The sequence below is a fragment of the Ranitomeya imitator genome, chromosome 10 (genome assembly GCF_032444005.1).
Source record: "Ranitomeya imitator isolate aRanImi1 chromosome 10, aRanImi1.pri, whole genome shotgun sequence".
NCBI classification, from domain to species: domain Eukaryota; kingdom Metazoa; phylum Chordata; class Amphibia; order Anura; family Dendrobatidae; genus Ranitomeya; species Ranitomeya imitator.
Window position 1 is genome coordinate 99,486,608 of NC_091291.1, and position 13,991 is coordinate 99,500,598.

Genomic DNA, 13,991 nt, shown 5'->3' on the forward strand with positions numbered 1-13,991 from the left:
ATGTCACGGTGGCCCGACCCGGACCGTGGCCCTATGAGGGGCGCCCAATAAAAGGGGTAAAGTTTGTAGATAACAGTAGTGTCGTGACGCCACCTGTGGTATTCGGTCAGGGTGACCGACGCTGCTTAGGGGTCCACTGGGGTGATAGAATGGCAGCTAGATTGTATACCTTCCCACAGGTGAAGTATATCCCCAGGGTTTCCCAGAAGTGTATATGGTGATGGTGGATGGTGCAAGGTGCGGTAAATAACGAGGACACAATGGGTGCAGTCTCTATACCTTTACTGAAGGCTTCAGCATCCACAGTCCAGGGTGCCGGATGACAGGGTAGGCAGAGTCCGGCCGGTCTGATGGCAATTCCAGAGTCCCCCTATCCAGGTGGAAATCAGTAGCCTTCCCCTTGCACACAATAACGTAGTAGGTCCCTACGTCCCTACGTGGATTAGCTCCCATAGGGTCCTCACTCTTTTTACTCTTCTCTCTGTCCCCCAGATGGATAGGACAAACCCGTATGCTTAGGTTCTTAGGTCGGGCAGCCAACTTGGAATCGACTGTCCTGCCGGTCTCTGAAGTAAAGCGTAGAGTCTATTACTCCCTTGGTGTTCCGGCTGCCGGATCTGTACTCAGTGAGAGTGGACTTCTGTGCTCACTCACTACGGCACACGTCCTTTCTTGTCCTTTCTTAGGAGGCTGCCGCATGGGTTGCAGGCGCAGCTCCGTGTCCTTCTTTCCCTTCCTGGGCTAAGCCCAGTCTGCTCCTCTCCTCCTGACAATCTCCTTCTCCCTCCAGTCAGAACTGCTTCTGTCTGTCTCACTTCCTAACCAAACCCCCAGTTTTACCCAAGTGTGAGGAGTGGCCTAATAGATAGAACCTTTTGCTCCCCCTGGTGGCCGGTGTGTGAAGTGTGTGTGTGGCTGTGATACCTGGCAGGGTGAACTCCTTTGGTGCCATCAGACGTAACATTGCTCCCCCTGGTGGAAGAACGACATTACTGCAACGACCAGGACTATGGGGCGCTACATATCTATCTATCTCTTATCTATTGATATTATCTATCTATCCATTATCTATCTATTATCTATCTATTTACCATATCTATCCATTATCTATCTATCTATCTATCTATAATCTCTCTATTATCTATCTGTCATCTATCTATTATCTATGTATTATCTGTCTATCCCATACCTATCTATCTAATATCTATATTTATCTATAATCTATCTATCTATTATCTATCTATCGATTATTTATCTATTATCTCATATCTATTATCTATCTATTATCTATCTATTATCTATCTATCTATCTATCTATTTATCTATTATCTATCTAGAATGAAAAAATTGGAACAGCACCATCAAATACCTCAATAGTGTGCAAAGCTTTTCCAACCAACAGTCCAATGGTTCCTTATAATAAGGTAAAAAAAGAAAAACAGCACAAAGAAATTAAAAAAAAAGGACCTTGTTGCCCAATGGCGTGGCGATGTTTCGGATGTGATATCCTTTCTATCTATCTATCTATCTATCTATCTATCTATCTATCTATCTATCTATCTATCTATCTGTTCTTTATCCCTTTCTAATGGCACCTATGACATTAATGTGACTTCTAGTATTCTCACTGAACATGTACTATCACAGTGCTAGATGCCTGTTCTCCACAGTGATTGGTTATAATGATAAATTATTGCATGTTACACCTTATTATATTTTAAAGTCTGAGGCTATGTGCACACGTTCTGGATTTTTCGCATTTTTTTCAGTGGTTTTCCACTGCAAAAACGCTTTAAAAAGGCTTACATTAAGCATCCCATCATTTTTAATGCCTTCCGCAATTTTTGTGCACATTTTGCATTTTTTTCCGCCATAAAAACGTATCGCGGAAAAAAATGCAGCATGTTCATTAATTTTACGGATTTTTCACGGATTTGCCACTATATTATTGCATTGGGAAGCTCTGGAAAAAAACGCGAAAAATCCGCAGAAAAAATGCGAAAAATACGCGTTGCGGATTTCCTGCGAAAGTAGTCCGGATTTGCTCAGGAAAATTCTGCACACTTTCCTGAACGTGGGCACACAGCCTGAATGTTTTCATCGCAATTTGTCCGAAGCATTGGGACGACGTCCATGGGCCACAGCTAGGTCCACGTACCTTTGTATTAGAGCAATGGCAATGATCAGACCACATCTATCTTATTTTCGTGACCGTTCTCATTGGTAAGTCATACAGAACAATGGCAATATATAATATATGTACTCCGGCCAGCACATTTACAATTCACTATTAGTTTTTGCTAAATAATGTAAATCTTTGGCCTTTGGGGAAAAATGGAGGTTAGAATGATTTTTTTTTTTGAAATCTTGAAACAAATGAATGAAGTTCTTCTTCTCCACATCCCGTCATGTTAAAAGCTCAGTTCAGTTTCTCTTAAAAGTTCAAATATGAGCCGTGTTCCTTGATCTGAAGGTGCTGATCTTTTTTATGTCACATCTATAGAATGAACCTTTTTCAAGTTGAGAAAATCTTGACTGATCTTACGTTTTTGATAAAGAAGTGCGGCCATTGATGCCTTAAAGATCTGTTAGAACCAACAAAATAATCTCAGTGCATCCTGAAAATGGCTCCAAAGAAATCCAACTCTTAATCACACTCAGAAAATAAAAAAACAGATTATAAAAATATAGTAGTCATTGATTAATGTCTGTCTGCCAGATACTCTGCAGCTGTGGCTTCAGAGTCTTTTAGCGTGCGTGCGTGCATGCGCTTCTGTGAGCATACGTATATTATATATGTAGCAGAGCTCCAGTAAAGATGTAGCAGAGTAAGATTTAAAAATTCATGTACTTAGAGTTTAATTTAGAGGATCCTCCAAATGAGCCCTAACAACCCAATTTAGAGGTGTTTTTTGAGCAAGTCACTAGCATACTCATCACCGCTGCAAAATGCAGGACATTGAAGCTCTGCCCACATGACCAATCCAGAACTCCTCAAAAAGTCAGGGACACTCATTCTGGTTGACTGGCTGTCTCAACAAAAATCAGAATTGTTCACAAGCTACACACTAGGAGGATCCATTTCTTACGGGATAATTAAAAGAAAACCAATTACATTTTGCAGATGATTCTCTATGTCTTGCGTATAAAGATATAGGCTACAATGGACGTGTACTTGTCCTGTATGGATGGAGACTGACCCTTTCAATAATTTTCTATGGTGGGTCCAATATTACAGCATATTTTAATATATTGCACTGTTATATAAGTTATTAAATTGGATTATTTTGCGTTATATGCTATTTACATTTCAGAATATATGGCTGAGGGATCATTATAGCTAAGAAATCACTATAGCTGAAACACCACTGGCACAGATACATGTGATGAAACAAACACCTCACCGAGATGTAAAGAATTGATTATTAATAATTATTAATTTATTTTCTTTATTATATTTATTTATTGTCTTCTTATTCATTCATTGACTTAGTTATTTGTTTTCTTTGGAAATCAGTTCCGCAGTCGGGCTGTTAGGACTCTAGAACTAGACTTATGCAAAGCAGCTCATGTACCAAAAATCTAGCACAATAATTCCTTATCAAATGGGTATTTTCATCTCAGACAGTTGTGGCATATCAACAAGATATATTATATGACTGGCATAACTAGATTCCTGTGAACTCCAGGGCAAAATGTGGACCTGAGATCCCCTCCGCTAGAATGTTGCTCAGTTGCTTGGCCCTAGTAGGGTGGATGGAGTCTGTATTTCAGTATGTAAACACAAATTCTTAATTCTGACATAGGAGTGTAATAATGGCCTCTGATTCTGGCCCCCATTCATTTAGTAATAATAACCTCCGATTCTGGCCCCCATTTAATAATAATGACCTCCAATTCTGACCCCCATTTAGTAATAATTTCCTCAAATTCTGGCCCTCATAAATAATAATATCCTACAATTCTTGCCTCCCCAAGATAATAATGTCATCCTGTTCTGTCCCCTATGAGATAATAATGTCCTCCAGTTCTGTCCCCCCCATAAGTTAATTATGTTCTCCAATTCTGACCCCCATGTAGTAATAATGTCTTCTAAATCTGGCCTCATAAATTAATAATGTCCTCCAATTCTAGACCCCATAAGAAAATTATGTCTTCCAATTCTAGACCCCATGAGATAATGATGTCTTCCAATTCTAGGCCCTATGAGATAATGATGTCTTCCAGCTCTGGGTCCCATGAGATAATGATGTCTTCCAATTCTAGACCCCATGAGATAGTGATGTCTTCCAGCTTTAGGCCCCATGAGATAATGATGTCTTAAAATTCTAGGCCCCATGAGATAGTGATATCTTCCAGCTATGGGCCCTATGAGATAATGAAGTCTTCCAATTCTAGGCCCTATGAGATAATGAAGTCTTCCAATTCTAGGCCCTATGAGATAATGAAGTCTTCCAATTCTAGGCCCCATGAGATAATGATGTTCTCCAATTCTGGCTTCATATAGTAGTATTGCACCATCCAACCTACATGGCCCCCATTGTTCCCCCACAGGGCTCTCCTACTATTAAAAAAACAACCTCATGTCTTGCCTATCACTGCTTCGATGCTGAGCAGCTCAGTCCTCTTCCATCTTCTCTTGGCTAAGTCAGAGTACTCTGCAGCTGCGGGCTTGTGGTAGCCCTGCTACTGTAGAGTAACTGCGGGGTAGAGAGCCAGTGGCGCTCTACTCCACTATGGTTTTCAGCAGGAGGTGCATCTGAGGACATACCTTCAGTTGAAAATAGCTCTGGCCATGACAGGCCCCTCTCACCCACCTTCTGCAACTAAGCTCAATCCGCCCCTACTGATAGTGTCCAATAGATGCAACTGGCAGCTCACACGTGTTGTCAAGAACAAGCTCTTCCATCCCCCATCCCTCCTGGTGATGGGCCAGTTATCGCATCCAGATGAAAAAAAAAAGAAACGGGGAGATGGTCACTGATGTGTGCTGCCCTCTCTATTAAATTCCATGGGAGGGATAGAAACAAGCACGGCTATGGGTATACTCCTTTAAGCCTCATATACATAACCTTATATCAGCACCTAAAGAAGAATTAGTTGCATGTGTATGGTATAACGATAAATGTCTGACAGATATAGTCTACGCTAATGGATGGGAAAAAAATGAATTTTGCTGCAACCATGGTGACAATTTTTATCTGTAAAATAAATTAATAGAGATGTTGGTTTCTGGTTTGCATTATGAGGAATGCCATAGGAAAAAGCACATTGTGGTCCTTGGTGAAACTGACTGATTTATTCGGGGCTGTGAGAGCTGACCTGCTTCTCCCATGATAACACAGAAACAAAACACTCGACCACTGTTCCCATTTGTCACTCAGTTGGAAACTTACATTATTCCATAAATCTCCAAGACAAGTTATTAAAAGTTATCCAAAAGGTAGATTATACTTATTTTAGCAACTGGATATAAAACTGAAGTGGAATAAGTAAACTTGGGGCAATCAAGGTAGACTCAAAGCATGTAATATTACGAAGTGAAAAATGCAAAATGCAATGGATCTTAACAAATGTAAAATATTGAATTTAATAAAAATAGAACAAAAAAAGAATAAATAAAATTTAAACAAATTTGGGGGAAGATGGGACATAAAGTTAAAAGAATGTAGAATGTGTAGTGTGTTGAGAAAATAAGTACTGCTTTTTAATTAAAAAAAAAATTATAATTAAAAAAATAAACAATAAATTGAGATTAAAAAAACTCAAGGTAAGATAATTTAAGGAAGTATAAAAAAAAATAATGCAATGGAATTCACACAAAATAATGGTAAAAAAAAGAAATGAAACCTTGCATTTCATCAAGTTGCTTGTCATGAAGAATGTAAAGCCAAAGTAAAAAAACAAACAATGCATGTAGATAAAAAAAAAATAAATATATATATATATATATATTATACATGATGTGTGTACTTATGTAATGTTATTATTTTTAATGCCCCACACTAATACATATTCATACTTATACAGTGCAGAAGTATTTGATACACTGCCGATTTTTCAAGTTTTCCCACCCACAAACAATGGAGAGGTCTGTAATTTTTATCGTAGGTACACTTCAACTGTGAGAGACACAATCTAAAAATAAAAATCAGAAAATCACATTGTATGATTTTTACATAACTAAATTGCATTTTATTGCATGAAATAAGTATTTGATCACCTATCAACCAGCAAGAATTCTGACTCTCACAGACCTGTTAGTTTTTCTTTAGGAAGCCTCGTACTCTGCACTCATTACCTGTATTAATTGCACCTGTTGAACTCATTACCTGTATAAAAGACACCTGTCTACACTCAATCACACTCCAACCTCTCCACCATGGCCAAGAACAAAGAGCTGTCTAAGGACATCAGAGACAAAATTGTAGACCTGTACAGGGCTGGGATGGGGAGGAGGAGAGTAGGCAAGCAGCTTGGCAAGAAGGCAACAACTGTTGGCACAATTATTAGAAAATGGAAGAAACACAAGATGACTGTTAATCGTACTCGGTCTGGGGCTCCATGCAAGATCTCGGCAAGGGTAAGGATGATGTTGAAAAAGATCAGGAATCAGCCCAGAACGAAACAGGAGGACCTGGTCAATGACCCGAAGATATTTGGGACCACAGTCTCAAACATTACTATTAGTAACACACTACAGCGTTACGGATTAAAACCCTGAAGGGAACGCAAGGCCCTCCTGCTAATGCTAGCACATGTCCAGGCCCATTTAAAGTTTGCCAATGACCTTCTGGATGATCCAGAGGAGGCATGGGAGAAGGTCATTAGGTCAGATGAGACCAAAATAGAACTTTTTAGTATCAACTCCACTTGCCCTGTTTGGAAGAAGGATGAGTACAACTCCAAGAACACCGTCCCAATCATGAAGCATGGTGGGGGAAATGTCATACTTTGGGGGTGCTTTTCTGCTAAAGGGAATGAAGGGAGAATGGACGGGGCCATGTATCATGAGATTTAGTCCAACAACCTCCTTCCTTCAGTAAGTTCGTTGAAGATGGGTTGTGGCTCCGTAACAAGAATTTCAAGTCCTAGAGTGGCCTAGCCAGTCTATAGACCTGAACTTAATAGAAAACCTTTGGAGGGAGCCAAAATCCCTGCAGCAATGTGTGCAAACTTGATCAAGAAATACAGTAAACGTCTGACCTCAAAGGTTTCTGAACCAAATATGAAATTTTGTTTTTCTATTGTATCAAATACTTATTTCATGCAATAAAATGCAAATTAATTGTGTTTCTTATTTTTAGGTTCTGTCTCTCACAGCTGAAGTGTACCTACGGTAACAATTACAGACCTCTCCATTCTTTGGCAAAATCGGCAGTGTATCAAATATTTATTTTACCCACTATATACATGTATGTACTGTGGTATGTAAAAGTTTGAGCACCCCTGGTTAAAATACTGTTATTGACAACAGTTAAGTTGAAAAGGAAATTATCTCTAAAAGGTCTAAAGTTAAAGATGAAACATTTCTTTTATATTTTAGGCAAAAAAAAGGATATATACATATTGTAATTGTTTTCATTTTAAAAATTACATAAAGGAAAATGGGCCAGTGCAAAAGTTTGGGCACCCTTCAAAATTTACATATATAATTTTTTCTTTATTTTGCCTAAAATACAAAGGGAAAATGTCATCTTTAACTTTTAGAGATCATTTCCTCTTCAACTTGCTTAACTGCTCACAGTAACAGCAATTTTGACCAGAGGTGGCCAAACTTTCACATGCCACTGTATATTTATGAAATAGTATAGATATATATTAGTGTGGGGCATTAAGAAATAATAACATTACATGTGCTCATGCTTGGTTTGAAACATAAGAAAAGGATGAGAAAAAAATAAAAAATTCGAAAATAGTCAAATCATAATAGTAAAACAAAATAATAAACATTAAATAATAAAAAATAAACAAAGTATTGTACAAATGCTTTACACAGGAGTAGAAAAAATATTGCAAAGTAAGAATACTTTAAAAAGTAGAAGTGCTAATCTCATATTTTTATCATTTTTCAAAATGCAAATTGAATGAACAAATGAGTAATCTAAATCAAATCAATATTTGATGTGATCTCTGTTTGCCTTCAAAACATCATTGAAGCATACAGTACAGACCAAAAGTTTGGACACACTTTCTCATTTAAAGATTTTTCTGTATTTTCAGGACTATGAAAATTGTACATTCACACTGAAGGCATCAAAACTATGAATTAACACATGTAGAATTATATACTTAACAAAAAAGTGTGAAACAACTGAAATTATGTCTTATATTCTAGGTTCTTCAAAGTAGCCACCTTTTGCTTTGATGACTGCTTTGCACACTCTTGGTATTCTCTTGATGAGCTTCAAGAGGTAGTCACCGGGAATGGTTTTCACTTCACAGGTGTGCCCTGTCAAGTTTAATAAGTGGGATTTCTTGCCTTATAAATGGGGTTGTGACCATTTATGGGGTTGTGACACAACTGTTGAGCAGAAGTCTGGTGGATACACAGCTGATAGTCCTACTGAATAGACTGTTAGAATTTGTATTATGGCAAGAAAAAAGCAGCTAAGTAAAGAAAAGCAAGTGGCCATCATTACTTTAAGAAATGAAGGTCAGTCAGTCCGAAAAATTGGGAAAACTTTGAAAGTGTCGCCAAGTGCAGTTGCAAAATCCATCTAGCTCTGCAAAGAAACTGGCTCACATGAGGACCGCCCCAGGAAAGGAAGACCAAGAGTCACCTCTGCTTCTGAGGATAAGTTTATCCGAGTCACCAGCCTCAGAAATTGCAGGTTAACAGCAGCTCAGATTAGAGACCAGGTCAATGCCACACAGAGTTCTAGCAGCAGACACATCTCTACAACAACTGTTAAGAGGAGACTTTGTGCAGCAGGTCTTCATGGTAAAATAGCTGCTAGGAAACCACTGCTAAGGACAGGCAACAAGCAGAAGAGCCTTGTTTGGGCTAAAGAACACAAGGAATGGACATTAGACCAGTGGAAATCTGTGCTTTGGTCTGATAAGTCCAAATTCGAGATCTTTGGTTCCAACCACCGTGTCTTTGTGTGATGCAGAAAAGGTGAACGGACGGACTCTACATGCCTGGTTCCCACCATGAAGCATGGAGGAGGAGGTGTGATGGTGTGGGGGTGCTTTGCTGGTGACACTGTTGGGGATTTATTTAAAATTGAAGGCATACTGAACCAGCATGGCTACCACAGCATCTTGCAGCGGCATGCTATTCCATCCAGTTTGCGTTTAGTTGGACCATCATTTATTTTTCAACAGGACAATGACCCCAAATACACCTCCAGGCTGTGTAAAGGCTATTTTACCAAGAAGGAGAGTGATGGGGTGCTACGCCAGATGACCTGGCCTCCACAGTCACCAGACCTGAACCCAATCCACATGGTTTTGGGTGAGCTGGACCGCAGAGTGAAGGGCCAACAAGTGCTAAGCATCTCTGGGAACTCCCTCAAGATTGTTGGAAGACCATTCCCAGTGACTACCTCTTGAAGCTCATCAAGAGAATGCCAAGAGTGTGCAAAGCAGTCATCAAAGCAAAAGGTGGCTACTTTGAAGAACTTAGAATATAAGACATATTTTCAGTTGCTTCACACTTTTTTGTTAAGTATATAATTCCACATGTGTTAATTCATAGTTTTGATGCCTTCAGTGTGAATGTACAATTTTCATAGTCATGAAAATACAGAAAAATCTTTAAATGAGAAGGTGTGTCCAAACTTTTGGTCTGTACTGTACATTTTTAGTATATTTACAGACAGTTTTTGAAGAAGCTTGTCAGGGAGGCCATTACAAACATCTTGGAGAACCATCCACAGATCTTTTGTTGATGTCCCTCGTGCAAATCCTTCTGTCTCTTCATATAATCCCACACAAATGATGGTGAGATCAAGGCTCCATGGGGCTGTATCATCACTTCCAGGACCCTTGTTTGTTCTTCTTGAAATTAAAGATAGTTCTCATTTACATTGGCTGTATGTTTGGGGCTGTTGTCATGCTGAAAAATACATTTGGAGCCAATCAGAAGCCTACTTGATGGTACTGCATGACGGATAAGAATTGAACACTAAGAAATTGGCAAGGACCATAGAAGAAGTAGTCGGCCGAGAAAATTTAGTGCAACAGATAAAAGGCACATTTATGAGAACTGCCTTTCAAAATCAAAAGATATTCAGCAGAGGAAACAGCAGAGAACTGCCGGCAACTGGTGTGACCCAGCTACACCCATCAACTGTTCGGAGGAGTCTACCAAGAAGTGGACTTCATGAAAAAATTGCAGGAAAGGACTATACCTTCATCATGGAAACATGGTCAACTAGGTAAGAAAACATAGGAACCAGGATGCTGAAAAATGTCAGCAGGTGCTCTGGACTGATGAGTCAAAATGTGAAATATTTAGCTGTAACAGAAGGCAGTTTGTCACTGAAGGCTGGAGTACTGCACAATAAAGAGTGTCTGCACGCAACAGTGAAGCATGGTGGAGGAAACTGGCAAGTTAGAGGCTGCAAATCAGCAAATGGAGTTGGAGATTTGGCAGGATAATGCTGTCCTCAATGATGAGAAATCAAGGCTGATAACTATCCATCATGCAATACCATCTTATTGTCTCAATTGTCCTGCAGCAGGACAACGACCCCAAACATACAGCCAATGTCAATAATAACTATCTTCAACGTAAAGAAGACCAAGGAGCCCTGAAAGTGATGATATTGTCACTACAAAACCCCAATCTCAACATCATGGAATCTGTGCGGGATTACATGAAGAGACAGAGGGATTTGCACAAGTGACATCCACAGAAGATCTGAGGTCGGTTCTCCAAGATGTTTGGGACAACTTCCTTGCCAAGATCCTTCAAAACTATCTGTAAGCATACCTTGAAGAATTGATGTTGTTTAGTAAGCAAAAGGCGGTCACTAAGTATGGATGTGGTTTAGATTTCTTTTTTTCTTACTCACTTTGCATTTTGTTAATTGAGAAAAAATAAACTATTAACCCTGATTGTATATATGAAAGCATTCATGCTATGCAGCATTTCTTCTATAACTGGCTGAAACTTTTGCTCGGTACCGTGTATATAAAATATAGATTGTTCTTCAAATAATCAGTGTTTCCTACATCAATCCCGCAAGTCAAATACAACTCGTTGTAATTAGAGAAATAAAAAAGGATGTCATTGTATCCTTTTCTATATATAAATATATCATAAACCTGATTACGGAAATCCTGTAAATTTATAATGAACTGACTCCAGGAAAATGTTATTTCTGAAAGTGTATAATGGTATCTTATGCCTGTCAGTAAAATAAGAGTTGAGATGTTGGGGGGGCTTCAATGTTTATTCATACAAACCAGGCCATCTGTACATGAGGTTGTGCCTAGTGCTATAACTCATCTCTGGAGACCCTAATTCCAGTGATGTATCACTTTCTAGGCTGTGTTTTGCTGTTTCAATACAATGAGTGTTATATCAGCAGGAGATTATCGCTGCATTACTAGCTCTAACCCCGCCCCCAGCACTGATTAGCAGCTCACTGTCACTATACAGTATATGCAAAAAAGCTGCCAATCAGTGGTGTGGGTGGGGTTATACAGAGCTCAGCATTCAGAGAACTGCTAGATCTGCAGCAGAGAAAGCAGGGATTATATCACAACTGCGGCACCCAGTAAAATAAGTAACACATCACTGGAATCTGGGTCTCTGTCCCCACCTCCTGCTGCTGTCTGATTACATAGCAAAAACCTGCTGACAATTCCCTTTTAGGTGAGAATGAACTGCAATATCAGACGTAAGTCGTGAACAAGTGACGAGCTGTTTCTCAAAAAACCAAACCCTTTTTTTTATATAATCAATGACAAAGTGTTTCATCAAAAACATATTTTATATTTTATTTATTTTTTAATTTTTGGGGTCTTTTTTTAAGACTTGACTATAGTTTCAAGGTTATTTCCTGAGTGCAGAGTTAAACAAAGAGATTTGGAATGTGATATTGTAAATAATAATTACAATGCTCTTCTGTATAATTATATTATTTGCATAATATTTTTTTCACACGTGTCTAGACTTAATATGATTCAGCATATTCAAATTAGGCTAAATGAGTATAAATTTAGAAAATAAGAGGGTTTTTTTTCTGAAGCAGAGAGAACAGATAAAGATTGATATTGTCTTTTACTACCCAACTTTTATTCAACCGTTTTGATCTTGAGTATTGTTATGAAATGAATTATTGCACTAAACACTGTAATATGTTCTGTGAGTTCCATCTTTTTTTGCAAATTTGAGAAAAGAATCTCACAGTATTTTTGATTGTAATATAAAAATCTAATAGTTGCATGTCTGTTTTTGGTTAACCAGTTCAGGACCGGGCCAATTAACCCTGTATCTGGCCAGGAATATTTTTAAGATTTTTCACACATACGGTTTATGAAAATTTTGTCTGGATATTCAAACAATTTTTGCATCCTTTTTTAATTTTTCATCATTGTAATTTTTTCTCATTTTTTTTTTTTTTGCCAATATTAGATGACATTTGTAGGATCGCAAATGCATTTGTGATCTGACTTGTTGGTAAGGCTTTTTTTTCTGGGTTTTTTTTTTTAATTTGTGTCCTTTAGGTTGTTGTTTGTGACATTGGTGGGACAATAAAGGATATACGTTTTTGTTTTTTACATTTTTTTGACTTTTTTTATGACTATACATTTTTAAATCTGTTCCCCTTTCCATTACAATTATTTTGATTAGGAGGGAGGATGGATTAATGGATTAATAACAACAATATGATTGTACAATTATTTCTTTTTTACCTACTTTTTATTTATTTTTGTTTACTGTATTTATTTTTCATTTATTCCAAACATTTTTCAACATTATAAGTTATTTTCAATATTTAAATATATATATTTTTTAATTGATTATCTCTATAACTAGGGCTGGTAAAGTAGCCCCAGTTACAGTGGAAATGCAGCCTCCAGACTGCATTGGACAGCTGATCAGTCCTTCTAGGACCCAGCATCTCCCACCTACTTCCTAGATCCATCGATCACATAACTTTTGGGCCAGAAGGAGGAATAGTTCTTGCTTTATGCTTAGCGCTGGGTATCCACAATCCGGAAAGCAGAGCCGGTAGTAAACCATTCCTGCCTTCTCTATGGGGAGCTTGCTGTGTGCAGCTGCTAAGTAGTGATGTTTTAGAATGTCACTGCAAAGTAGAACATTGACTGCTTGGACGTTTCAAGTCTATGGGTGGTCCACAAGTAGTAAAGAAATGCTCAGAGGAAAACATATAAACTAATATACTCTAGTATTGTGTACATTAATATAAACATGTACAGCTCCTCAACAGGGCTCTTCAGCGCCAGTCGGGTCTACCATACAACAGAAGCCACAACACCCGTGTTAAAAGGGTCTCACACTGTCTAGGTGGTCACTATTGCATAAAATGAAGACTTTCTAAACAATTATGTAAGTTATATAATTATACAGAAGAAAGGAAATATTTAGCAAATAGAGAAAAACTTTTTTTTTTTTTTCAATTTTGACCGTACAATTTTCAACCGAATTTCCATTAACATGAAAAAAAAAACATTTGAAAAATAAATAGGAAAAATAAATAGTAAAATAAAAATAAATAGTTTATATACAAATACGGTAGTTTTTATATATTATAAATAACCAGACCAATAAAATAAATATTACTAGTAACGCAATGATTGATTGAGAATTACTGTTCCTACCTTGTTTTAGGGGAGGTTGTCAGCCATTCTTCATGCTTTTCAAATGTTATTAAATAAGCTGCGATTTCCTAAAAAAAAAAAAAAAAAAAAGATAAAAATACAGTTACAATGACACATATATAGAATTTTGCTGCTTGCAGAAAAAAAAAACCCCTCAGACATGGTAATATAAAACAGCCCTCATAAAC

General features: G+C 37.8%; 1 protein-coding gene across 8 annotated transcripts in view; it reads right to left on the bottom strand.

Moving 5' to 3' along the window:
• Window positions 1–13,991, bottom strand: part of CAMTA1 (calmodulin binding transcription activator 1) — a 2,164,810-nt gene that overhangs the window by 1,714,996 nt on the left and 435,823 nt on the right. For all 8 annotated transcript variants that reach the window (XM_069742031.1, XM_069742030.1, XM_069742026.1 and 5 more), the window contains exon 3: window positions 13,804–13,871. In XM_069742031.1, coding sequence (XP_069598132.1) covers window positions 13,804–13,871 — 68 coding nt within the window. The remainder of the gene's footprint in view (window positions 1–13,803; window positions 13,872–13,991) is intronic.